At 51.1% G+C, this 25,188-nt stretch overlaps 5 protein-coding genes across 5 annotated transcripts; 3 read left to right on the top strand and 2 right to left on the bottom strand.

Annotated features, from left to right (window-relative positions):
• Positions 1-118: 118 nt before the first annotated feature.
• Positions 119-5,856, top strand: NCU02347 (Sec7 domain-containing protein). The gene is made up of 2 exons (XM_954376.3): positions 119-3,318; positions 3,377-5,856. Exons 1-2 carry the CDS (start codon positions 687-689, stop codon positions 5,566-5,568), a joined length of 4,824 nt encoding a protein of 1,607 aa, XP_959469.1. The 5' UTR covers positions 119-686; the 3' UTR covers positions 5,569-5,856.
• A 297-nt stretch (positions 5,857-6,153) lies between these two features.
• mus-25 (mutagen sensitive-25) lies at positions 6,154-9,456 on the top strand. The gene is made up of 2 exons (XM_954377.2): positions 6,154-6,396; positions 6,500-9,456. Coding segments are annotated over exons 1-2 (2,508 nt in total). The 5' UTR covers positions 6,154-6,394; the 3' UTR covers positions 9,006-9,456.
• Positions 9,350-14,432, bottom strand: NCU02349 (UDP-glucose:glycoprotein glucosyltransferase). The gene is made up of 2 exons (XM_954378.2): positions 13,900-14,432; positions 9,350-13,840 (listed from the first exon to the last, which is right to left on the bottom strand). The coding sequence occupies exons 1-2, from the start codon at positions 14,046-14,048 to the stop codon at positions 9,487-9,489; spliced, it is 4,503 nt and encodes a 1,500-aa protein (XP_959471.1). The 5' UTR covers positions 14,049-14,432; the 3' UTR covers positions 9,350-9,486.
• A 383-nt stretch (positions 14,433-14,815) lies between these two features.
• NCU10066 (coatomer alpha subunit) lies at positions 14,816-19,810 on the top strand. The gene is made up of 7 exons (XM_952788.3): positions 14,816-15,276; positions 15,359-15,408; positions 15,524-15,650; positions 15,719-16,019; positions 16,100-16,338; positions 16,401-19,082; positions 19,155-19,810. The coding sequence occupies exons 1-7, from the start codon at positions 15,247-15,249 to the stop codon at positions 19,395-19,397; spliced, it is 3,672 nt and encodes a 1,223-aa protein (XP_957881.1). The 5' UTR covers positions 14,816-15,246; the 3' UTR covers positions 19,398-19,810.
• rpn-12 (regulatory particle, non-ATPase-like-12) lies at positions 19,563-21,246 on the bottom strand. Its single transcript, XM_952789.2, has 2 exons — positions 20,304-21,246; positions 19,563-20,159 (listed from the first exon to the last, which is right to left on the bottom strand). The coding sequence occupies exons 1-2, from the start codon at positions 20,889-20,891 to the stop codon at positions 19,878-19,880; spliced, it is 870 nt and encodes a 289-aa protein (XP_957882.1). The 5' UTR covers positions 20,892-21,246; the 3' UTR covers positions 19,563-19,877.
• Between the last annotated feature and the right edge of the window lie 3,942 nt (positions 21,247-25,188).

The following is a 25,188-nucleotide window of genomic DNA, read 5'->3' as shown; positions in this document are numbered from 1 at the left end:
ACCGGAGGAGGAGCGTAACTTTAGGCAAGTCGCCCGGGTACTCCAACTACATGTAGATAGGAGGTATACTCAGCAACACTGCGACGAACCGACTTGACCTAACCACACACACCCTCCACGCGCCGGCACCCCACCGATTGTCGCTGTGAGCCGCAGTCCCTTGGGGAACAAGTCAAAGTCACACATTCCTTTCATCCATCCCAGCCGGGCAGTTCCTCCCGTGCTGCCACACCAACACAGATTACATACACATATTACCTTACTAGTTACAGGGCGGGCACTCACCTAGACGTACCTAGTGTCGGTACACACTCGCATATCTGCCGTGCTGTACCTACTCTTTACACGCCCACTACACTGCCCGGTACCTACCTCTACATCCGATCCATCCACATTGGATTCTGCGCAGCGGGTTCCTGTGTCGTTCCTCGATCGTCGTCCGTGGATGCCCCTTGCACCGCGCCAATAATCAGCCCGTTTGATTGCGCGCAACGGGGATTGGCTTGGGCGCGTTCCAGTCTCTCCAGTTTCGCTCCAGTGTGGATGGCCTCGGTAGCCTGTCACTGCTTATCCCAACCTAATCCATCCCGGTCTCTTTACTTTTTTTTACCTTCTGAGTAAAGGTGTGTCTTGGGTCCTGCTTGCCTCCAACTAGACCAGAGTGGCTCCGGCTACTGTACACCACAATGCATTCTCCAGATACGGCGCGCCGAAGTGCGAATGCGAGGCGGAACCACCACCAGCACCCTGACCCAAGGTTAGACTTGAGGATCAACACCAGAGATACTCCGACTCCCCCTTCCCATCTCGGCCATCACACGAGCCATCACAGGAGGCACAGCAGCGACGACTTTCTGCAAACCACGCCCGCGCAGCACCCCTTCCTCCACCCGTCCACGCCCCCCAAGCGCAAAAGTGGAAGGTCTCCCTCTGGTGCCCGCTCGCTGAGGGACCCTGTGCGGAACGCCGCCGATATCGAGTCCTTTCTTCAAAGCCTCAGACCCGTCGACACGAACATGTCGAAGGAGTCCGATCCCTCCGAACACCCCTCCGAACCCTCCCCCGAATCGACGCGCCCGCCCCATCGCGACTCGCACGACCTCTCGCTCTCGCCCCGCCAGTTTACCCGCGATTCCCTGGTCACAAACATGCTCCTGGGACTCGACAAGCTGTCATTGGAGCAGATGGGCACCTCGTTCGGCGGGTCACGGAACGCCTTTGACGATTCCAACATTTACTCGTACGGAAACGACACCGGTCGCACAATGTCGTTCAACTCGAGGGCAGGTCGTGGACATGCGTACACTTACAGCTCGGATTATGAGGCAGAGGATAGGTCGTCGCGCAGGCGCCGGAGTAACAGCAGTTCGGGCTACCAATCAGGCCTGGGTCGCATCAACAGCATGCGCGAGCTGGGTGGCACGCCACGGGCGATACATTCGAGAGGCGGCAAGGGCAGCAAAGGCAGCAGCACTAACAGCATAGACCCAGGCTATGCGCAGGTCCTTGGCAGCCAGCGCTGGGCCCGAGGTATTGGCAGATCATCCAGCTTTGATTGCGGCGACGCAAGGCCCTCCACCAGTCAACAACAGCCTCCGTGGCACATTGAGTTTTCAAAATCCCTTTTTGACAACGGCCACGAGCACGACTACGATGCCGCGCCTACCCCTCACGTCCCCGCCGGCCCACGAAGGCTGACTACCGTCCCGTCATTGCCCGTTCTTGCGCCCCTAGACACAAAGAGCAACTCCAAATTGACGCCCAAAGCCCCGGGTATTGATCGCCCACGCAGCATGAGATCTTCAAAGAGCGCATCGACGGTGCGCCAGTCCGAAGTGAAATACAATGCCCAGCGCGATGTTCCCTCGGTTCCTCCGGTGACCATTCCTCCCTTTGACGTGGACGCAGCGCCTGCTCCCCATGTCGGCTATGAGAAGACCAAGGACACAATGCTTGAGAACCCGATAAACGCCATACACCAAGCCATCCAACAACCAAAGGAGAAATCTGGCTTTTTCCGCAAATTGTTTGGCTCGTCCAAGGCCAACTCTCAAACCCCGCCCACGTTCCCATACCTATCATCGACAGCCAACGACGGCTCGAGCAGTAAGGTGAATTCGCTCAAGTCGCCAACCCTCCCACCTGTTCGCGAGCCACCCCAGACCGTCACACATACGCTGCAAAAGAAGACTTCGTCCTTTTTCAAGAGGCGGAAGCAGTCCATCACGGAACTGGAACTACCGCCGATCCCTCATTTACCGAACAAGTCGCCAGCCAGAATGACTCTGGGCAACCGAGACACCCTGATGGCTAGGCCGGAGCCGAGTCCCATGGGTGGCAACTCAAGGCGGGCTATGGATCCGTTCTTGCAGGATAGCCCTATTATTGAATCATTTGCCGACGCCCCTCTATCGTCGATAGAGGCTTCTGACTCGGGCGCGCCATACAGATCTTTGGAGGATTCTCCCGAGATCAGACGGAACAAGGATAGTTATCAAAGAGGATTCTCTCCCGACTACGAACCGAGTCCAAAAGCCGTGATACGCGCCATCGACCCTAACTCTTCTAGCGACTCGGTTGAGGCCAGACAGCCTCGAATAGAAATGCCAGGCAGGCCAGCGCTCGATCGAACCATGACTTCACCCCCGAGATCATTCTTGCGCGATGATAGCGAGAGCGAATACAGTCCCGAATCGAAGACAGTTTCTCGCACCGAGTCCCGTAAACTAAGCCTGAGGCCGGGTCAAACAAAGGAAAAGAAGAGACGATCCTCTTCGCCGACGGTGTCCAAGTCGAAGAGCTACCCTAGCCTTGGCAAGTCAAAGGAGGACTTGAAGGCTCCTGCTCGTCAGAACTCCAAGATGTCCTCCAAAGCGAGCAAGAAACCCAGCTTGCCTAGTTTACGGGTAGATAATACCGAGCCTAATTCGCTGGGCTCGGGCGCAGGTGGCTTGAAGTCTGCCGAATCAATCAAGCCGGCCAGCAAATCAGAACTCGACGAGCCCGAACAATTCGTGGTCGGCGACCCCACCGACGATGACCGGCAGAAGGCGCTCAAAATTTACGAAGGTAATGAGGACTTCATTGCCAGAGACAAGGCGGCCGCATGGATGGGTGAGGAGGGTCCTGTCCGGCAACGCACGCTCCGGGCGTACATGGAAAACTATGAGTTTGAGAACATGAGTGTTTGTGCTAGTTTGCGACAGCTTTGCAACCGCCTCCTTTTGAGGGCGGAAACCCAGCAGGTTGATCGGATTCTGGTCGCTTTCTCCAACCGATGGTGTGAATGCAATCCCAACCATGGGTTCAAATCAATGGGTAAGTCCTGCTTGAAATGCAGTTGAAGTGTTTCTTGCGCTGACAATCTACGTTACAGACATCATTCACACCATTTGCTACTCCATCATGCTCCTCAATACGGACTTGCATATGGCTGATATTGAACACAAGATGACCAAGAGCCAGTTCATCAAGAACACCATGACCACGATCCGACAGGCACTCGAGGATTCGAATCCAGAAGCATTTGAACGTCCCAGTATTCTACCTGGCAAAGGTGCCAGTCTTGGCGTTGAGGGCAACCGTCGCAACTCTAGTGAAGACAACAAACACAGTTTCAGACATTCTTTCAAGCCGCCAGCACGGCCGACGTCCGGCTTTGGTACAATAACAGATTCGTCTACCGCTGACAGTTGCGGACCTCTCGTAAGAGCGCCCTTTGATGGGCCCTTGAAGGGATGGGAATCGCAGGTCGAAGCAGTCCTCAAAGACATCTACTCATCCATCCGCGACGAAAGCCTACCGTTATTTGGCGGTGCCACCAATACGACGGGTCTCTCAACAACCGCCCAAGGCAGCTTATCGGTTATGGGTGTGCTCAAGCGGAGCCCTAGTGTACTGAGTAAAGCGCCATCGGAGGGTATGGCTTCCACTCGGGGTAGGATTCCCGAAGGGCCCAAGGCGAATTCATCCAGATGGAACTCAAAGAGTCGGTCGAGGCCAAGAGGCTTTGGAACTAGCTTTAATTCGAGCCGGACTAGCTTTGACGACGGGAACTCACTTTGGAGCCCCACCGAATCCTCGGCGACCTGGAGCAAAGCGTCGCTGGGTAGGACCCACACGACCATGTCCATGGACTCTTTTGGTTCCTCCTTCCGTGGCGACTATCAACAATCGATTGGGTTTGCAAATGCGCTTAGTCAGGCCATCATACGCGAAGACAACACACTTGATCTCGCGATCAGCAAGACGGAGGATTTCAACGCCGGGGAGCTGCTGGAAGACGAGTCCCTGGAATTAGCCGGTCCTCCATGGGTCAAGGAGGGTATTGTTACGCACAAACACCACATGGAAACCGTCGACAAACGGTCCAAGGAACGTACATGGAACGAGGTTTTTGCAGTCATCCAAAAGGGACAGCTAAGCTTGTTCTCCTTCTCTCCAAACAAATCAACGAGCAGGAAAAGGGGAATGCGCAGTAACGCACCAAAGGGAGGAGTTGTTGGTGGTGGCAACTGGCAAGACAATGCGGTAAAAGTGGGCACGTTTTCGCTGCGCCAGACACTGGCGACGATTATGCCGCCACCAGGCTATTCGCGAGCCCGTCCGCACGTCTGGTGTTTGTCGTTACCTAATGGGGCGCTCCATTTGTTCCAGGTCGGAACGGCCGAGATTTGCAGGGAATTTGTGACTACAGCCAACTATTGGAGCGCGCGGTCAAGCACCCATCCCATGATAGGCGGTGTCTCCAATATCGAATACGGCTGGAGTGATGCGGTCATCAACTCGACCCGGGTGTCTGGCATCCAAAGTAATGGCGACCTGAACAACACAGGTGGCGGCGGCGGCGGCGGCGGTGGAACTACCGGGCGTCCTGCTAGCAACAGCGTCAGCAGCAACTACAAGGGCCATTCACGCCCTGGCAGCGCAGCAAACGCGGCATCGGCAATGGCAGCGATGGCGGTTTCCAGCACGATCTCTGGCAGCCGTGCCTCGCTCCATAGTCGACGCAGTGTTAGAAGCTCTTCTTTCGACTTTGGTCGGCCGGGAAGCTCGGCCAGCAGCGGCGCCCTCGGTGTCACATTCAGCGGCCCCGGCGCACTCCCCCGTCCCAACCACGCATCATCGTCCTCGAAGCTACCAGGCGATAAGATTCACATTGCCGAGTGGACACCGCCCTCGCAGTCCCTCCGGCCCAGCACCCTTTCGGAGCGTGAACAGTTTGGGCATCTCATCGCCTACGTCAGGAGTCTTGAAGAAGATTTCCAAAAGCATAATTCGCTCAGGAGTCCTATGCTTCTGGCATTCTCGCCTCGATCAGTGAACGCGGCCAAGGCGATGACCAACTGGGAGAAGAAGAGCCAGCATCTCCTCAACGAGATTGTGAAGTACAGGACGTATGTAGACAGCCTGCGCGAGGCAGATATCAGGAGGTCGGAGATTTACCGTGAAAGGGAGAACGCGAGACGCGCGGCAAGGGGTGAGGATGTGGTTGACAGTGATGGAGAAGGCGAACCTTCACCTGGTGAGGTCATGGATGCGTCGCTGGAAAGGGAGGTCAAGGGCTAAGGGACAACATAATGGATGGATGATATGGTATGTCGTGAAGAGCTTGGGAAAGAAAGAGAAAGAGGGGCCAAAGGCGTTCAAGGTAGATTTTGGCGAAGATGACAAGCGTGACTTTATGGGGACGGGGATCTTTTATCGCTAAACACCACAAACACACACACACACACACTTCCTTTACGTTATACCATGGCATAGAGCAAGCGAGCATGCATGCACGACAAATTCTGTCTATCGTTACTTTCTGGGGTGCTTACGACTTGAGAATACATATTTAATACCTTCCTGGCACTTGTCGGTCTGGACCATAGGTCTCACTGAGGAGCATTTGCGAATGCCCTCAACATAGAACGACGACGACGGCATTGTTAGGTGTGACAAACAGTGACCAATCAGACGAAACTGTGGATGATGCAAAAGTGGAGACGAACAATCAAGGGTTAGGATTGGCCACACACTGTGCATAGTACTGCGTAGTCACCTACGTAACTACTTAACAGGGAAAGCTAGCCAAGATCATGTGATACCGTGTGAGGAAGGCGCGATTCGCCCCCCACCCTTCCGATCTTCGCGTCCAGTCTGTGTTTAGTCAACATTGTTAAGGTAAGCAGGCGCCAATCGCCATCTTCCTGCCTGGAGCCCGCTTCTCAGTCTTTTTGCGGTGGTTTTTTTTTTCTTCCCCCCTCATTTGCCTTCCGGATTTTTCGGTTGTTGTTCTTTTGAGTGACGGGCGTGAAATAAAAAAACTCCCAAATAGAGAAACAGGTCTAGCGTTGTTCCTAGGGAGCTACCGAGGCCGTTGTAACAAAGCCCGTTCCTTACAGCGAAGATGTAAGCAGACACCGTAACCTCCCCATGTATTCCTATTACCATTGATCACCAACATCACCACTCTCAACATCCGGCTACTAAGTAACACTCTGGATCTCGATAGGTCAGCATCCATGGTCTCAACACCCAAGGCCGCCTCCAAGGACAACAGCACCAACAGTCTCGCTCTCACTCAACGCAGCAAGTTCCCCACACCTCAATCCCTCGACAAACTCACCAAGCCGTTCAAATGCCCCGGCTCCGCGACGCGCACCGTAGCCGTCGACCGGCCGGCACGAAAGCGCAGAAAGATCGATTATAAAGGTGCTGGTGGCGAAGACGACGAGGATGGCGCCGACAAGCCCTACACCAACGCCGACCGGCTCGCCCTCGCCAACCGCGACGCCAACAAGTTCCCCGTGTTCGCGGTCAAAGACAAGTCGCAGGTATTCCGCAAGGCGTTCTCCGTGCCGCTCATCAACAAGAACACGACCGCGTACAACCCAAACCGCCCCCCACCCACGCTCGGCCTGAGACAGGGCGCCGTCTTTGTGGCTAAGCCGCTGCATGACCCGTGCGACGAGTTTGCTATTGTGCTGTATGATCCGACAGTGGATGATAAGCCCAAGGATACGGCGCCAGAGGCCATTGAAGAAAAGAAGGAAGAACCAGAGGTCAAGGTTGATGCGCCGCTGGTGCACAAGAGTCTGGCGGAGATTCTGGGCATCAAGAAGAAAGTCGAGGGTGAGCACCCTCGTGTCCCAGTGGTCATTGATCCCAGGCTGGCCAAGGTGCTGCGGCCGCATCAGATCGAGGGTGTCCGGTTCATGTACCGGTGCGTGACGGGCATGATTGATGAGAAGGCGAATGGTTGCATCATGGCAGACGAGATGGGCTTGGGAAAGACGTTGCAGTGCATCACGCTACTGTGGACGCTGTTGAAGCAGTCGCCGGATGCTGGAAAGTCAACGATCCAAAAGGCGATTGTGGCGTGTCCATCAAGTTTGGTCAGGAATTGGGCGAATGAGTTGGTCAAATGGTTGGGCGCGGACGCTATCACGCCCTTTGCCATTGATGGAAAGGCCTCGAAGGAGGAGTTGACGAGGCAGCTGCGGCAGTGGGCGATTGCCAGTGGACGGTCCGTGACGAGACCGGTGATTATTGTCTCGTACGAGACGCTAAGGCTTAATGTGGACGAGCTTAAGGGGACTCCCATTGGGTTGATGCTTTGCGACGAGGGCCACCGCCTGAAGAACGGAGACAGTCAGACGTTCAGTGCCTTGAACAGCCTGAATGTTTCGAGGAGGGTCATCTTGTCGGGTACACCCATTCAGAACGACCTGTCAGAGTACTTTGCTCTGATCAGCTTCGCCAACCCGGATCTCCTCGGTACTCGTCTCGAGTTCCGCAAACGCTTCGAGATTCCGATTCTACGCGGCCGCGATGCTGACGCCTCGGAAGCTGAGCGGAAGCGTGGTGACGAGTGCCTGGTTGAACTCCTTGCCATCGTCAACAAGTTCATCATTCGTCGTACCAACGACATTCTTTCCAAGTACCTCCCCGTGAAGTACGAGCACGTTGTCTTCTGCAACCTCGCTCCCTTCCAGCTTGACTTGTATAACTACTTTGTCGCCTCCCCCGACATCCAAGCTCTCCTGCGCGGCAAGGGCTCTCAACCTCTCAAGGCCATCAACATCCTCAAGAAGCTCTGCAACCACCCAGACCTGCTCGACCTATCGGCCGATCTGCCTGGCTGTGAGCAGTACTGGCCAGAAGACTACGTACCAAAGGAAGCGCGTGGCCGTGACCGCGACGTCAAGCCATGGTACTCCGGAAAGATGCAAGTGCTCGACCGCATGCTCGCCCGCATCCGCGCCGACACCAATGACAAGATTGTGCTCATCAGCAACTACACCCAAACGCTTGACCTCTTTGAGCGTCTCTGCCGCAACCGGCAATACGGTTGTCTCCGACTAGACGGTACCATGAACGTCAACAAACGCCAAAAACTTGTCGACAAGTTCAACGACCCGGAAGGCGACGAGTTTGTCTTTTTGCTCTCTTCCAAAGCCGGTGGGTGCGGCCTCAACCTGATTGGTGCCAACCGGCTCGTCCTCTTCGACCCGGACTGGAATCCAGCAGCGGATCAGCAGGCGCTGGCGCGTGTGTGGCGTGATGGCCAGAAGAAGGACTGTTTTGTCTATCGCTTCATCGCCACGGGTACCATTGAAGAAAAGATCTTCCAGCGGCAGAGCCACAAGCAATCCCTGTCGTCGTGCGTCGTCGACAGCGCCGAGGATGTGGAGAGACACTTTTCTCTGGACTCGCTGCGCGAGCTGTTCACTTATAGACCCGGGACCAAGAGCGATACCCATGACACGTTCAAGTGTAAGCGGTGTAAACCGGATGGGAGGCAGTATATGAAGGCGCAGGCCATGTTGTATGGCGATACTAGTACTTGGAATCACTTTGTTAACCATTGGGAGGGCGAGGACGCGGCGGGTAAGAGTGGAAAGGGCGGCGACCCGAATGGTGGTAGTGGAGGGATGAAGAGCATTCATGATCATTTGTTGAGGCAGGAGGTTGGGGAGAGGGATGTTAGTGCTGTGTTTCAGTATATTTCTCATTGAGTGGGTGGTTTGTCCTTTCTTCTTCTTTTTTCTTTCTCTCTCTTTTCGAGGAGGGTGGGGATGCTGGGTAAGAGGGTGCGTGCAATCAACGCAGCCTGATGGAGTTTTGGGTGTCGTCGGATGGTGAGATTCAGCTGAGAAACAAGTATCATGTAGCGTACGGTGTTTTGGTGTTTCGGGTCTGTTATGTTATGGGACGATTTACAAATACACATATCGCTAGACATCGTAACAATCATCACACTACGTAAACTATCAGTAGCATTCATCCTTCGATCAGCTGCTGGGGTTAGTGAAGACTCCAGTGGCGGTTTACTGTCTATATAGCGCAGTATTTGATGTTCATGACCTTCAGCTGGTTGTAAGAAGGACCTGAGAAGTAGGTTATATATCATCTATCAAATGTACTTACTATAGGCGCACGCTACATTAACAGGACTAACTAACACCCACCCATGCCATGACACCTCGCTTTGCAGATCTACAACTCATCAATGACATGCTCCTTCTCCTCATGTTTCTCCTCCACAATCACTTGCTCCTCAACCTTCTTCCCCTCCAAAACTTCCCCAGCCTTCTTTTCTTCCTGCTCCCTGACCCTCTTAGCCAACGCCGCAACCTCCTCGTCATAAACCGTCCACTCAGGCACCTGCCTCCTCGCCCTCTCCAACTTGGGCTCCTTCGTCATTGGATTATTACACAAATCAATCGTCCTCGCCTTCGTCAGCGTCTCATCAGAACACCACGTCTCGCACCACAACCACTCCTGCGGCAGACTCTTGATCGGGATCTGGAACTGCATATGATTCGGCAGATCCTGGTCCAGATTCGCCAGACTATTCGGGTCCGCGCTCAGCGTATGATACTGCTGCCTCAACCGATCGCCAGCGGCCAGCTCCCTGAAGCGGCGCAGATCAACCACGTACAGCGCCGAGATGTGGTACGGCTGGCCCCGCAGGTAGTTGGCCCAGTAACCCGTCTTCCAGAAGCGGAAGCCTTCCATTTCGGTTCGCGAGTCGCACATGGGCGTGAACCCGTAGGGCGCCCCCTCCAGGTCGAGGCTGACGAGGTCGTACATGTCCGTACGGACGACCTGGTCCGCGTCCACGAAAATGACCTTGTCCAAGCTCAAGGGGAAGAGGACGTCCAAAAACAAAATCTTGTAGCCCCAGATTTCGCGCTGCTTTTCCGATTGGTGCCGTAGCCAGTGCGGCCATTTGTAGGCGACCATCTCGTATTTGAACCCGTATTCGGCGGCCAGGTGGGGGAGGAAGGATTTGAATGAGGGGGAGAGAAACTGCTCGATGAACCAGAATTTTACCGAGTGGTCTGTGTGCTCCATGACGGAAAGGATCATGATGGAGAGCATGCGCTCGTACAGATGGCCGGAGGCGACGGAGAAGATGTTGATTTCTGCGTGTTCGGTCTCGGATACGGACTTTTCGGTGGGCTTCTTGCTTCCAAAGAGGCCCTCGGCGAATTTGAGACCCTTGGAGACGAGCGATTCGTCTTGGGGTGTGGTCTCGTCCTGAAGAACGTCTTCGCGCTCCATGCCTGGCTTGCGGGTCAGGCGGGGGTAGAGCGTGGCGCCCTGGAAAGACAGCAAGGCGACCTCGGTGGTTTCGTCGCCGGGGACGGGGGACCAGCCTTGGGCGCCGACGCTGTCGAGCGTGAAGATGTCGGAGCTACGGCCCTCCATGAGGTGGATGCTGTACATGCCTGGGTTGGCCTTGAATTGGAAGTAGCCGAGATTGGCCATGATGATGGTGTCGGCGAAGTGGGGGTGTTTCTCGGTTGCTAAGACGAGCTGCACGCCGCGCGGAGGTGAGCCGGACGGGAATTCCCGGGAGTGACCCTCGATCAGAATGTTTTCCAGTTCGTAGATGGCTTCTACGTGCTCTGTGTTTCTCTTGGCTTTGATGTCCTTGAGACGAAGGTTGTCGAGATCGTCGACGGAGACTTTGGAGGCGACGAGCCAAGCAGGCGGGACATCCATGCCGGCAACGAGGAGAGTCTCTGGTGGCACTCCGTTGAAGGTCGCCGACAAGGCTTTTACCTTGCCGCTTTCATCGAAGCTGGGAGCAGATTCCAGGACGTAACGGTAGAACCTCTTGACGGGGAGCTCCGATAGTTCAGTCTGTGGATTGACAAATACTTGCAGATGAACACCCTCAAGTTCGGAAAGGACCTTGAGGATGGGAGCCCACTTCTGGCCCATCTCACTGGCAGGGTTGATGACCGCAACAAAGAAGATCGTGGCGGTCTCGGGGTTACCGACATGGAAGGAGGTATACGTGGTGTTTAATCTGTTATAAGCCGTTGTTCTGATGGGCGGGGCAGAGTCAAAGATACCCTGAGGAGTATCTGAAATGCCCGAGAGAGCAGTGACCGAGGTCAGCTTGGCAGCAGCCAGGGGTCCAGAGACCTTATCAGTCAGTCCGAGATCCTCGATTGCCTTGTAAACCGGAAGGATGCGGTTCATACGTTCTGTTCGGAGGAACTCAGCAAAATCCTCCTTTAGGAAGTCATTTGCCGACGCAATAGGACCAACAATGCGGCCATTGAGGATGAGCATATTGTCTCCAGACTTCAAGTTAAAGCCAGAGAGGAAGCTAGCAAGGTCGGCATCAAAATCCGGATCCGCCTCAGGCTTACCCTCCTCGAGGATAGTCTCAAGGTCAACAAGGCGGGTAACCTCCAGCAGGCTGCTCTCCTTGGCCTTTACGCGCTGGTTCATGATAGAAGGCGAGTTGGCCAGGTCAGCGGGGTTATGAACGATATCGAGGCGAACTCCTTGATGTTCCTGTCGGAAACGCAGCGCAAAGTAAAGGAGTTTCTGGCCCTCAACGCTATTGAGGTCTGTAACAACTGTAAGTACTGCCCAGTCTTCCTTGGGGGCAGTGTCATCCGCTTCAACCACAGGCACTTTGCTGAACAGACGTTGGTGCTCGCTATACACCTTGTTGACATTCAGGACCTTGACGGCGTTGGCATCTTCGGGGTATATGAAGGTATTGCGCCGGGCAATGGCGTTCTCCAGGAAGAAGGCCGGGACATTGGTGTGATCATTGACCTTGTTATAATAAACCGCCTGTTGCAACATCTGGAGGTCCACCATAAGCTTATGGTTCATATTCCGTAGCCAGTCTTCTTCACGTGGGATGGCGAAGCCGTTTATGAAGGCAGGAGGAATGTCGGTATCAGCCCTGAGGCGTTCACACCAGTGCTTCGCGCGGTGGACCTGCTTTTCCAACTCCTCGGAGGCAGAAATATGCTTGAAAGGTAGCGCCTCATGGTCTGGTCGAATCTCACGGTCCTTGGTGGCCAGACTGAAGATATCCTCGTTGGGCTTATCGGTGCTGGAGGCTTCAAGAGACTTTTCCAGGTAGGTAGACATGGCAGCCAACCCATACGTGTTGAGAAGATGGTACAGGACCTTTGCCTGTTCTACGGCCTCGCCTGTGGGAGTTAGGGGGACAAGGCCAAACCGGACAGGAATGCCTCGCTTCATGAAAGCAAGGAGCTGTCTGGTGACTAGCGTGACATCCTCGGCCCTGGAGAAGTCTACAGGAACAACAAGGTTGAAAAGGTTCTTGCGAACTTGAGGCAATCCTTGTCCAAAGTGCTGAATCAAGGCCCAGACCGACGGAGAATACTCGGCGTACCGTTTGTCCTTTTCAATGTTGTTCAGCCAGATAATGACCTGACCACCCTCGGGCTCATCCCGCCAGTCGAACCTACGAGGCTCTTCCTCGGTGGCCTTTGCCGCGGCAACCTCGTCATGACCCAAAAGGGAAACGGCTTGCTGGCCAGTCAGGCCCAAGTCCAGGGCACCGTTAATGAGTTTGCGTTCCCGGCGAAGCATGTCTACAAGCCCAAAGGGCTGGACCTGTCTGTCTACCATCTGAACACCGTTCATCCACAGAACGTTGGCACCTGGTGGCACCAGCAGTTGCCTGTTGTACTCATGTTCGGCCAAAAACTCCTTGGACACGTTGTGCTTTCCAAGCTTGGTCGAGTACTTGGGGAAGTCCTGGGTAAGTTTAAGCAGGGTATCGAACGGGGATTCGTTCTGCATAACGAAGGATGCCGCCTTGACAGCAAGGGGCGAAAGCTCGGACTTTTCAAGGGGTTTGATGTCTGCGACCTCTTCATCTTCGTCCAGGACAAGCTCGGAATCCGATCTAATGGTCTTTTGGGAGTCATCTCCGGTGGCCTTGTCACCACCAGTATCCCTGTCATCAATGACGATGTAGTCTGTCCTTTTCAGCGTAAGCTCAACGCCATAACCGTTGACCGCGAGCGCATCATCTGATTGTCCAAGGCTTCTCTTGTAACGCAGCCGATACGAAGCCTCTCCTTTCCGAGCAAGTTCCATGGCGGCCTCGTGATATTTCCCAAAGGCAGGGGAGGTGATGTCGGCATAGAGCACGATTTCCTGATGGCCACTACCGAATTGTCTGTCAAAAGGCAAGGTACGCTCTCGGGAGTTGCTGTTGACATGGTCCGATGAAGCTTGGAGGCTGGCTTTGCAGTATTGCTTCCCGTTGAATAGGAACCACAGATCACATCCGTCCTCATCGGCCACTACATATGGCTCAACAGCAGTGGTATAGTACTGATAATGAGCCTCGACACGGGGCGCAGCGGACCGCAACGAAAGAGCCAGCTTGAAGGTCGACAGCGCCTCAGCATTCACATGCCCATCTTCTTGAAGAACCTGGAGGAACTTTTCATAGAGCTCTTTGTCGGACTTGGCCTGGGCAAAGTCTCCCTTGGCAATGCGGTCCAGCAGTGGGAAGTAGGCAGTAGCATTTTCGGAAGCCGCGGTTTCGCTGGATTCGGATGTGAGAATGGTCCGGTGCGAGTGAAGGAGGAGGGCCAGGGAACTTACAGGAGCTCTACCAGATACGGAGGCGAAGGAAACGCGGCCTTGAGTGCGACGTCTACAGAGGGAGAAGCTGCAACGTGGTGCGAGGGAAGCCATGTCGCCGTGACAATGGCTGCCGCTAGACCCCACGGCAGCTGGGAGAGACGGATCATGGTTGTCTGGACCAGGAAGCAGGTTTATTTATGGTGACGCAGGGAGGTAATGCGGAGTTAGAAGATTGCTCGATGAGATGGCTGCCTGTTTTCAAAGCTCAATCATGAGTGGGATGAGAAAAGGTGCCACGTTGGATGTCACCAACGTGAAACGGCACAGCTCGAATGTGGTGGTGGTGGTGGTGTTGGTGTTGGTGTTGTAAATAGAGCTATACAAAACGGGACAAGTAAGAGGTCACCGGTTTACTCAAAAGCGTTCAAACAAAATAACAACCTCGGTAATCTGGCAAAGTCACCAGATACACATGGAGTGGTGAAATTGGGGATAGCTTCACAAACAAGTGGGCGCTGAGGTTCCTGCCGTGTGAACACCTCGCCCCGGCTGTTCAGTTGTACACTAGTGAAGCAACAGAGCTCGCCCAGTTCGGTCTAGCGTCTGAGGGAAGCTGTGTACAGGTGGCCGCCAGGGTTCATCCGTCTCACATGGGAGGTTGTGGCTGGTGCGACCCTTGACTTGCGGCCCCTTAAATGAGGCTTACGCATGCCGTAGCCCCTGAATTGCGGATCCTCTGTGTGTTTATGGCGTGGCGGTGCACGACTAGGTGGAATCGATGAGTGCCGCTGCCCGCTGAGGCCACGCCAGTCGTGTCTGCAAGGCCCCAACTGCAGTGGACAGACAGGTGCTGTGCGAGTGGCAGCTGCAGCGCCCGCCAGCACTGAATGGGGAGGTGAGGTCGGTGCGATGGAGATGCCACGCTTCCCTACCACACAGGTAAGGGTAGTATGGATCCTAACAAGTGGAATTGAAGCCGCCGCCCGAGACCGTCCTGTCCACTCCAGCACCTCAGCTCCGTTAGTTGATTGTGAGTGCCTGGCATCCATCGCGGACCTTGTTTCGAACGACTGGTCCTACACTGAGCACTCAGCTTGTACCCGACACTCAGTCTACCTCGACACTTCCTTTCCACTTTGGCTCCGTTCATTCCCCAAACCACCACGCCGCCGCCGCCACCACCACCCCTCCTCCTCCTCCCACCCTCCGAACGGCAATCCCCATCTCCCATAGTATTTTGCGACTTCACGGCGTCTCGGCTGATCGCGTCCTAATTCCCCCCGTCTCCCACTTAAATACTTAATCCACCTTTCCCACGTTGATGCCGGGAGCTTAGGCTGTGCTCCCCTTAAAGCCACTGGCAAGATGCAGGCCTCCTCGGGAATGCTCACCAAAGTACGTTGCTTGTCGTCCACTCTCCATGTGCCTTCTCCCCAGCTCGAGCGTGTCTAACATCTTACCTTACCCCTGTGCGCAGTTCGAGTCCAAGTCGTCGCGAGCAAAGGGCATCGCCTTCCACCCCAAACGGTCAGCCTCTCCGTCCCCACGAAAGAGCAGAAGCTCCCCCGTCACTTGACCTGGGTCTTGATGTCTACGCCTGTCAAGAAAACCAAACGCGAAACTAACATGGCCTTGCCTCCAGACCATGGATTCTCGTCTCCCTCCACTCCTCCACCATTCAGCTATGGGACTACCGCATGGGTACCCTGATTGACCGATTCGAAGAGCACGATGGCCCCGTCCGCGGCGTTGATTTCCACAAGACACAGGTGAGCTCCCTGTTCCCTCGATGCGCCGAACCCGAGTTATCGACAGCTAGCTTACACATCCGTTACAGCCCCTCTTCGTATCTGGCGGTGACGACTACAAGATCAAGGTCTGGTCTCTCCAGACTCGGCGCTGCCTCTTTACACTCAACGGCCACTTGGACTACATCCGCACCGTCTTCTTCCACCACGAGCTTCCTTGGATTGTCAGTGCTAGTGACGACCAGACGATTCGGATATGGAACTGGCAGAACCGCTCCCTGCTCTGCACCATGACGGGCCACAACCACTACGTCATGTGCGCCCAGTTCCATCCCAAGGAGGACCTCATCGTTTCCGCCTCCCTCGACCAGACTGTTCGCGTTTGGGATAGTACGTGGTGCCTTAGCTGGGAAAGATGGCATGGATATCTGCGGAATACATGGATGGCTGACCATTTTGTCTTGTCACAGTCTCGGGCCTCCGCAAGAAGCACTCCGCGCCCACGTCCATGTCCTTCGAGGACCAAGTTGCTCGCGCCAATGCCAACCAGACCGACATGTTCGGCAATACCGACGCCGTTGTCAAGTTCGTTCTCGAGGGCCACGACCGCGGTGTGAACTGGGTTGCCTTCCACCCCACCATGCCCTTGATCGTGTCCGCCGGTGATGACCGCCTTATCAAGCTGTGGCGCATGAGCGAGACCAAGGCTGTACGTGTTGTGAGGATTTGTGCATCTGATGACAACTTGCTGACTGAACCAACCATCCATAGTGGGAAGTCGATACCTGCCGCGGCCATTTCCAGAACGCCAGCGGCTGTCTTTTCCACCCCCACCAGGACCTTATCCTTTCGGCCGGCGAGGACAAGACGATTCGCGTATGGGATCTTAACAAGCGTACCGTAGTCAACACCTTTAAGCGGGAGAACGATAGGATCTGGGTCATCGCTGCTCATCCGGAAATCAACTTGTTCGCTGCTGGTCACGACAATGGTGTTATGGTGTTCAAGCTCGAGCGCGAGAGGCCCGCTTCCGCCGTTTATCAGAACAACATCTTCTACATCACCAAGGAGAAGCACGTCAAGATGTACGACTTCCAGAAGAATGTCGAATCGCCCACGCTTTTGTCGCTCAAGAAGCTCGGAAGCCCTTGGGTGCCCCCAAGGACGCTCTCCTACAACCCCGCGGAGAGGTCAATCTTGGTCACTTCCCCGGCGGATGGTGGGTCGTACGAGCTCATCACCCTTCCTCGCGATGGTTCTGGAGCTATCGAACCCACAGAATCCAAGCGGGGCCAGGGCAACTCCGCTGTCTTTGTGGCTCGCAACCGTTTCGCTGTTCTTAACACTGCCACCCAGACCGTCGATATCAAGGACTTGACCAACAACACCACGAGATCGTTCAAGCCCCCTGTTGGCACTACCGACATCTACTTCGGCGGCACCGGCAACCTCCTCATCATTACTCCGACCGCTGTTCACCTCTACGATATCCAGCAGAGAAAGAGCACTGCCGAGCTGGCTGTAACTGGCGTCAAATACGTTGTCTGGTCTAACGATGGTCTTTACGCCGCTCTGCTCAGCAAGCACAATGTGACAATTGTGACCAAGACCCTGGAGCAGGTTAGCACTCTACATGAGACTATCCGTCTCAAGAGTGCTGCGTGGGATGACGCCGGTGTTCTGCTCTACTCGACTCTCAACCACGTCAAGTACACGCTTCTTAATGGCGATAACGGCATCGTTTGCACCCTCGACCAGACTGTTTACCTCACCCGTGTCAAGGGTAGAAACGTGTACTGCCTTGATCGTGCTGCGAAGCCCAAGATTTTGCAGATTGACCCCACCGAGTACCGCTTCAAGCTTGCGCTTGTCAAGCGTAACTACGAGGAAATGCTACACATCATCCAGAACTCGAGCTTGGTTGGCCAGTCAATCATTGCTTACCTTCAGAAGAAGGGCTACCCTGAGATTGCGCTCCAGTTCGTCCAGGATCCTACTACCAGGTTCGAGCTTGCCATTGAGTGCGGTAATCTCGAGGTCGCTGTTGAGATGGCCAAGCAACTAGACAAGCCCAAGCTCTGGACGAGACTTAGCCAGGAGGCCCTCGCCCATGGTAACCACCAGATCGTGGAGATGTGTTACCAGAAGCTCAAACACTTTGACAAGCTTTCGTTCCTCTACCTCACCACCGGCGATCATGACAAGCTCTCGAGGATGGCCAAGATTGCTGAGCACCGTGGTGACTTCACTTCGAGATTCCAGAACGCCCTTTATCTGGGAGAGGTCCAGGACCGAATCCAGATGTTCAAGGAAATCGATTTGTACCCCCTGGCCTACATGACTGCCAAGTCTCACGGGCTTGAAGACGAGTGCCAGGAAATCCTCGAGGCTACTGGTCTCACAGAAGACCAGCTTTCGATGCCCACCCTGGGTGAACCCCTTACACCGCCCAAGCCCGTGGTTCCCACATACAAGGCTAACTGGCCAACAAAGGCGGCCTCGCAGTCCTTCTTCGAAAAGGCCCTGCTTGGCGAGGTTGAGGGCTTGTCTCTGGAAGACCAGCCCTCTGCCGCTCCCAACGGTTTAGGTCTTGAAGAGGGCGGTGCCGATGAGCCTGCGACCAAGAAGGCCGGTGCTCTTGCTGAAGGCGATGAGGACGAGGATGCTGCGGGCTGGGACATGGGCGATGACATTGTTCCGGAAGTCGAGGAGGGCTTCGTCAACGTGGAAAGCGCGGATGCCGGCGGTGCTGCAAGCAGTGAAGCGGATCTGTGGTCCCGGAACTCACCGCTCGCAGTTGATCACGTCGCTGGTGGTTCCTTTGAGTCGGCAATGCAGCTGCTCAACCGCCAGGTTGGCGCTGTCAACTTTGCTCCGCTCAAGCCTCGCTTCTTGGAGGTTTACCAGGCATCCAAGACTTATCTCCCCGCCGCGGCTAGCCTGGACCCTCTCGTCAACTACGTCCGCAGGAATCCCGAGGAGACGGATCCCAGGAAGGTTCTCCCTATCATCCCCAGGGACCTCGAGTACCTTGCTTCTAATGACCTGCAGCGCGGTTATGACGCGATGAGGGCGAACAAGCTCGAGGATGGTGTCAAGATCTTTAAGGGCATTCTGCACTCCGTCCTTGTCAACGCTGTAGGCAGTGATGGGGAGGTGGCTGAGGCCAAGAAGCTCATCGCTTCAGCCTGCGAGTACTCGGTTGCCATGTCCATTGAGCTGGCCCGCAGGCAACTCGGTTCTCCGGACCAGGTCAACAGCGATCCCTCGCTCCAGAAGCGGAGCTTGGAACTGTCGGCCTACTTCACCATTCCCAAGATCGAGGTTCCCCATCGCCAGCTTGCCTTGCTTAACGCAATGAACCTGGCTGTGCGGAGCAAGAACTACAGCTCTGCCCTTAGCTTCGCTAACAGGATATTGGCCAACGGAGGAGCCACCAAGATCACCGAGAGTGTAAGTGATAACCTACATAACCTTATCCTTTTGCTCCTTTGGTAGAGACACTGACATATTTGAAAATAACAGGCCAAGAGAACCAAGGCGCAATGCGAGCGCAACCCCCATGACGCCGTGGAGATCGAGTTCGATCAGTTTGCCGAGTTTGAGATCTGCGCTGCCAGCTTCACGCCCATCTACAGCGGTACCCCTTACGAGGAGTGCGCATTTGACGGAGCCAAGTACCACACCAAGTACAAGGGCACGGTGTGCACAGTCTGCGAGGTTTGCGAGGTCGGAAAGCACGGTAGTGGCCTGAAGCTGTTTGCTTAAAAGGGGTGGGTTTGTATGCGGTTGGCGCTACACGATGATGGGGGTTTTGATGACAAGTAAAGTAGTAGTTAAAGTACAGTCAAAGTAGGTATAATGATCGCGTTTCTTGCTTTCTTCTGCAGGAAGAACAGGGGAGAAGAGAAAAGGAAAGACAAAACCATTTTGGACGCGCCTGTTGCATAACAATTACTGCCTGCTACCAAGTAAGTTCGTGTGCTATAATCCGAACAGAAAGTCGTGGTCGCATGAATTGTCAGTTAGATAATACCATGCCAGACGCAAGCCGTAATATTATGTATCATGTTTTTGTATACATATAGGCGACACATGGAACACAATGTTAAGTAGTGTATCTGTACGTGGCCTCTGTTCTGCCTATGTAGCTAGATCTCTAAGGACCATCGTTTAAGAACGCTTGCATAAACCAACCCAACCCAACCCATACCACACCGGCCAGCCACTTTGTTGTTTTTCTACTGTTTAGACGATCGTCTCCAACTCCCTAGCATAGCCCAGCGTATTCTCAATGATCAACCGGCTGAAGGGCTTCTCCTGCTCGGCACCGGCCTCCTCCGTCGTCGGCTCAGCAGACGGGAAGTAGATGTGGCCGTCCTTGAGTACCCAGCCGCGGGAGCGGGCGAACTCGACCACTTCGCCCTCGGACTCGAGGAAGAGGAGCGACTTGGTGGAGGAGATGGGAAGCGAGGGGTAGGCGCGCTCGGAGGAGGAGGCGATTTCGGAGCGGATTTGGAAAGTGAGGATCTGTTGACAGTAAGATGCGGTGGTTAGTGATTGATGTGGTACAGATAGTTAATCGTGATATCGTTGCTTGGGGGAGAGCGAGAGAGAAGGACCTAGGGGGAAAAGGTAGAGAAAGCAAGACGCAATAAAAGAAAACCCACGAACCTCGGAAAAAACTCCATACTCCTCACAAGGAACCTCGCCCTTCTTCATTGCCTTCCACACACGATCATAGCTCCCCTCCATCAGCCACCTCTCCAGCTTGATGGGATACCCGAGATATCTATCCGCCTCCAGCTCGCGCGTCGCGCCACCCAGCCTCGTGCTCAGCGCCTCCAGCTCGCTATGGAACTCGGCATACTGTCCCTGCGTCAACAGCAGCAGCAGATACAAGCCCGTGACCTTGTTCTTCTCCTCCCTGTTTGCGTCCGCACCGGCAATCCTGCCACCAGCGGCACCGGTACCGACAGTACTCTCGAGCTCGTAGAACCCTTGGAGCTGGCTGACGTAGCGCAAAAAGGCGTCGGGGTTCTTGGCGCGGATCGAGGCCAGGGCACCTTGCTCGTAGACTTGGCGGGCGAGAGAGAAGAGGGAGGGGTTGGAAGCGGAGCCGGGCGCGGTCGGGGTCAGCGCGTTGAGTTGGAGGAGCAAGAGCTTGGCTTTGGAGAGGAGGGCGGAGGAGTCGGTGTAGGAGAGGGAGGAGGCGGAGGTCTGGAGTTGGGTGAGGATTTGGGTGAGTTGTCGTTCTGCCATGTTGGGCGGTTGTGGTGTCTGGTTGTGGTGTTGTGGTGGTGATAATCTGGGGTTGCCGCACGTCGAGGTTCGTTTGTTGTTTTAGCTTCTAGGTGGTTGTTGAAGCTATCGCGGGCGGCAAGTGGATGTGATGGTTGGGTAAATGCGTCGCGTATGTGTATTCTGATTCCGAGTGGATATTGTTGTGGTACTAAATAGACCGGCGATGGTTTATGGCTTGTCGACGGGATTTTGTTGATAGTTATGGCTTGTCATGGGAAACGAGGCAGTGGATGTAGGTACGTAGTTTGGTGTCGAGGCTGAAGGTTGGATGCTCGCTGTCTTGGGGGCGTCACGTTCCCACCGCCAAACGCCAGACCCTCGTATCCACCGCCAAACGCCAGACCCTCTTTGCACCCCCATCATCTGGCTAGCTGTCGAGTCGCTGGCGAGCCTGGTAGATAGTCAAAATCAATTAATTCTATTAACAACGAAGCTATTTATACTTGTGCGCCCGTAATTACCTGCTGTAATTTATTATATTTTGTACTACTACTAAGAAGACCGACCCCCGGGTTGCCGCTACCGCCGCCGCCGTCGTAGCGTTCGGTAGGAAGTATTATATTAGTTAGGCGGTGGATATTGACCGGGATTGTAAAGCTGTTAACGATTTATAACTTCTATTATCCTCTCTTATAAGGAAGAACCCTCTATAGTAATGTAAAAAGAGTTATAAAGTAGCGGACTTTAAGTCCGAGCTGGAGGAAGTAAGGCTTCCTACTGTTAATTCGAAGGGTAAAAGTAAGGCTATTACCCCCTCCGTCGAACCTATTCCTACTCTAAAGAAGGTTATTCTTAAGATTGTAAAGAAGGTTGCCCTTGTTGTTCCTACTTCTAAGCTAACTTCTAAGGCTGCTCTTATCCTAAAGAAGCTGCCTTCTAAGAAGAATATTGTTGCGCCTAAGCTGTTTAGCTCCTGTAAGATTATATTAAAGACCCTAACGCCGACTTCGAAATATAGTCTAAGGATTATTCTATTTAAGTTTAAGCGCCCTCCCTTAAAGACGATTAAAATTTTTAATATTTATTTTAGGATTAGTTTGGATGATGGATAAGGGTAGGAGGATGAGTAAGAGTAAGAGTTTGTAGAGGATAATAATAAGGAGGATGAGTAAGAATAAGAATTTATAGAGGATAATAATAAGGAAGATAAAGAGGAGGATAAAGAGGAGGATAAGGAGGAGGATAAAAAGGAGGGGGATAATATAGGGGATTTATTTATAAATATAATAATTAATATAATTAAAAATAATAAGGATAAAGAGATACGAATATCTTCCGTTTACCGGCCTACATTAGTATAGAAGGTAAAGCGGTTATTCTACTAAGATTGTCTATTTTTATTTTTATTGCTTATTAATTCGTTTATTAAAGTGTCTAATATTCTATTTCGGGCAACCCCTATAGTCCCTTTTATTATAAAATTATTTTTAGTAACAGTACCCGCTATTACGAAGCTACTTCGGGTAGTAATAGTAATTGTAAGAAAATCTTAAATAATTTATATAATCTCCGCTATTATTGAGCCCCCTCCTTAAAAAATATTTGCCGGTCCTAATTTAAATTCGTCCTTAAATTATTCTTATAATAACTTTATTCTTATTAATATTATAATAATCGCGAGCGTTATATATATTATTAGATTACTTAAAATTAAGCCGCTTCTATTTGCGAATTGAATTACTATAATTAATATTAATATTATATAGAATAAGTATAATTATATTAGTTTAAATTTAACCTTTAAATTCGATATTGCTCTAAATTCGGTTTAAATTAGATTCCGGGAGGCTATTTACAACGATTATTTAGTAGCGTAGATCCTTAATAAGGTTATATTCTATATAGTTGAATATACGGTTATATTCGCCGATTAGAAGATGAGTATATTTAAATAGATATTCTATTTGTATTGAATTAATATATTCGAAGACCCGAAGTATTTGTATAGGCAATTCGATGTGGGCTACGTACTATATACCTTTGCACGTTAGAAGTTTCTAATTAACTATTGCTACTTTAATATAACTTATATATTTCGCTTTTTAGAAGTTCTACCCGCTTTAGTTCCGCTAGTTTTAGTACTAATAATATTAGTTCGAAGTATTTATAACCCTCTAAGGTTTAGTAATTTATATTTTAATGTATTAGTAATTATAGTCCTTCCTCCGCCGGTAGTTATACCGGCGAAAATACTAGGTTCCAGCTGGAAATTAATTTCGAATATAATACTATTAGAGATTATAATACTAAATATATTTGATAGTTATAAATTGCGGATAGTGTAGGCGGAGGCTGTGGTAGTATAATATAGTAGAGGGGGTATTATTAGAAGTATTTATAGTAGTACTATTATAGTTAGTAGTATATCCGGTATTGCGATGTGTGTTGGGGGGTTCCGAATTTTTATTAGTATTTAGATATGTAAATTGGGGTATAAATATAAGAATTATAATAAGAATATTAATCTTTTATTGTACTTCGTAATAAATAAGAGTAATACGTATTATTATTTTACCCCTAACGAGGTTGGGAAGTGGGTGAAGGAGATTGAAATAGGCTTAACGACGGTATATATACTACCTTTTTAATTAATAGAGCGGTTTATAAAAATAGAGGAGAATAAAGTTAATAATAATAGTAATATTATAATAAGTAGAGGCTGGGGTAAAGGTAAAGGGAAGGCGTCTGTATATATTAATATTATTTAAAATAATATTGTACTTAGCGATTTGTTTAATATCCTAACTTAATTAATAGCGGTTAGGGAGAGAGATTTAAGGGAGGGCGCGCTTTATTATTAATACCCTTCTTATTTACTATTTTTATTATTTTTATACTAATTCCCCCCCCCTCCCTCCTTTTATATTATAATTGCTAGCCCCTTATTAGCTCTATTTTTATATTTTAATTATATATTTTATAGTTATCCCTAAGTCGCCGGTACTAGAAGCGCCCTCCCTTTAATATTATTATTAGTAATAGTACTAATAATAGTACCTTCTATTGTACTATCCTTACCGCCGTTTATAGCCCCGCCCGGTTTGAGTAACAGCAAATTCGTCGATTAGTAAATGGCCGCCTTCTACGTACAGTATTATACCGGTCGGACTAGCGAAATAAAGATTGCGAAGCGCGTATAGGGTAACCTTCAATTAGTATTTATTACGAACCCTAAGCTAGGGGCGCTATACTCCTTCTACGAATTGAGAGACGTTAGCGCCGAATTCTTCGTATAAATAGGCTACTCTTTTACCCTATATTAGACCATCCGCTAATTAATAAAGCGATTCCTTATTACGTATTACAATTTTATTAATAAAGTAGTAAATATATTATTATTACTTTTAGGTTTAAGTAAGTAATATTACTTTAATTTATATTACTAATATTCTAATACTAATAAATACCTAGGATATAGTAGCTAACGATATTACTACCGCCGAGGCGCTAGTAATACTTTTGCAATAATAATTTAAATAATATAATATATCCTATTGGTCGAGCGTAAAGAATACGATATTTTTTAGAATAACGATTAAATATATATTAAAATGTAAGGGAATATATAAAAAATAGGTTTTATACATTATTTAGGTATAATATTACGAGGCACCTATTTGCCTTGTAATATTATACTTAACTATTAAATTGTATATATTTAATAAAAAGAATATATTTATTTTATATATATTATATATAATATTATATTATTTACTTCTATTATAGTAGATTGCTATAGTAATTTAATTATTTATTTGCTTATCTATAATATAATATTATAATTATATTATAGAATTACCCTTCGGTTTTTATTCTATCTCGCGTTTCTATATAAATTTAGTATATAATTAAATCTTTTGCCTATTCCCTTCCTCTCCCTCTTCTTCTTCTTTTATTTATTTTATTTAACCCTCCCTATTCTTTATCCGTTTTTTGTCCGTTACTCTTCCTTCGGCCTCTTATTAGCTTCTTATTAGTTATTTTTTAGTTATTTATTTATTAAGCCCTACCTAAATTAATATTAATTTGTAATGCCCTTTAAATTTAAATTATCTACTCCGTCCGTCGAGGTTTTAATTTGGAGTAAGGACGGTTAGAATATATATAAGTGTAATGCAGAGGCGAAGGTAAAAGAGGATAAGAAGAGAAGCGATAGAGAGAAAGACTTTTAGAAAATATTGTATTTTATTATTGCTAATAAAAATAAGTAGTATATTAAATATATTAAGCTTTTATATAAGAAGATTCTGGGTAT

Source organism: Neurospora crassa, linkage group VII (genome assembly GCF_000182925.2).
Source record: "Neurospora crassa OR74A linkage group VII, whole genome shotgun sequence".
Lineage (NCBI taxonomy): Eukaryota > Fungi > Ascomycota > Sordariomycetes > Sordariales > Sordariaceae > Neurospora > Neurospora crassa.
Note: the sequence above shows the minus strand (reverse complement) of the source record. Positions and strands in the feature narration are given on the sequence as shown.

Bases quoted from the DNA above. Each gene is read 5' to 3' on its own strand.
- NCU02347 (XM_954376.3), top strand. From the start codon at position 687: ATGCATTCTCCAGATACGGCGCGCCGAAGTGCGAATGCGAGGCGGAAC. The intron at 3,319-3,376 runs GTAAGTCCTGCT...TCTACGTTACAG, and splicing joins CCATGGGTTCAAATCAATGG to ACATCATTCACACCATTTGC.
- NCU02349 (XM_954378.2), bottom strand. From the start codon at position 14,048: ATGATCCGTCTCTCCCAGCTGCCGTGGGGTCTAGCGGCAGCCATTGTC. The intron at 13,841-13,899 runs GTAAGTTCCCTG...ATCCGAATCCAG, and splicing joins CCGTATCTGGTAGAGCTCCT to CGAAACCGCGGCTTCCGAAA.
- NCU10066 (XM_952788.3), top strand. From the start codon at position 15,247: ATGCAGGCCTCCTCGGGAATGCTCACCAAA. The intron at 15,277-15,358 runs GTACGTTGCTTG...CCCTGTGCGCAG, and splicing joins CCTCGGGAATGCTCACCAAA to TTCGAGTCCAAGTCGTCGCG. The intron at 19,083-19,154 runs GTAAGTGATAAC...TGAAAATAACAG, and splicing joins CCACCAAGATCACCGAGAGT to GCCAAGAGAACCAAGGCGCA.
- rpn-12 (XM_952789.2), bottom strand. From the start codon at position 20,891: ATGGCAGAACGACAACTCACCCAAATCCTCACCCAACTCCAGACCTCC. The intron at 20,160-20,303 runs GTTCGTGGGTTT...TACTGTCAACAG, and splicing joins AGTATGGAGTTTTTTCCGAG to ATCCTCACTTTCCAAATCCG.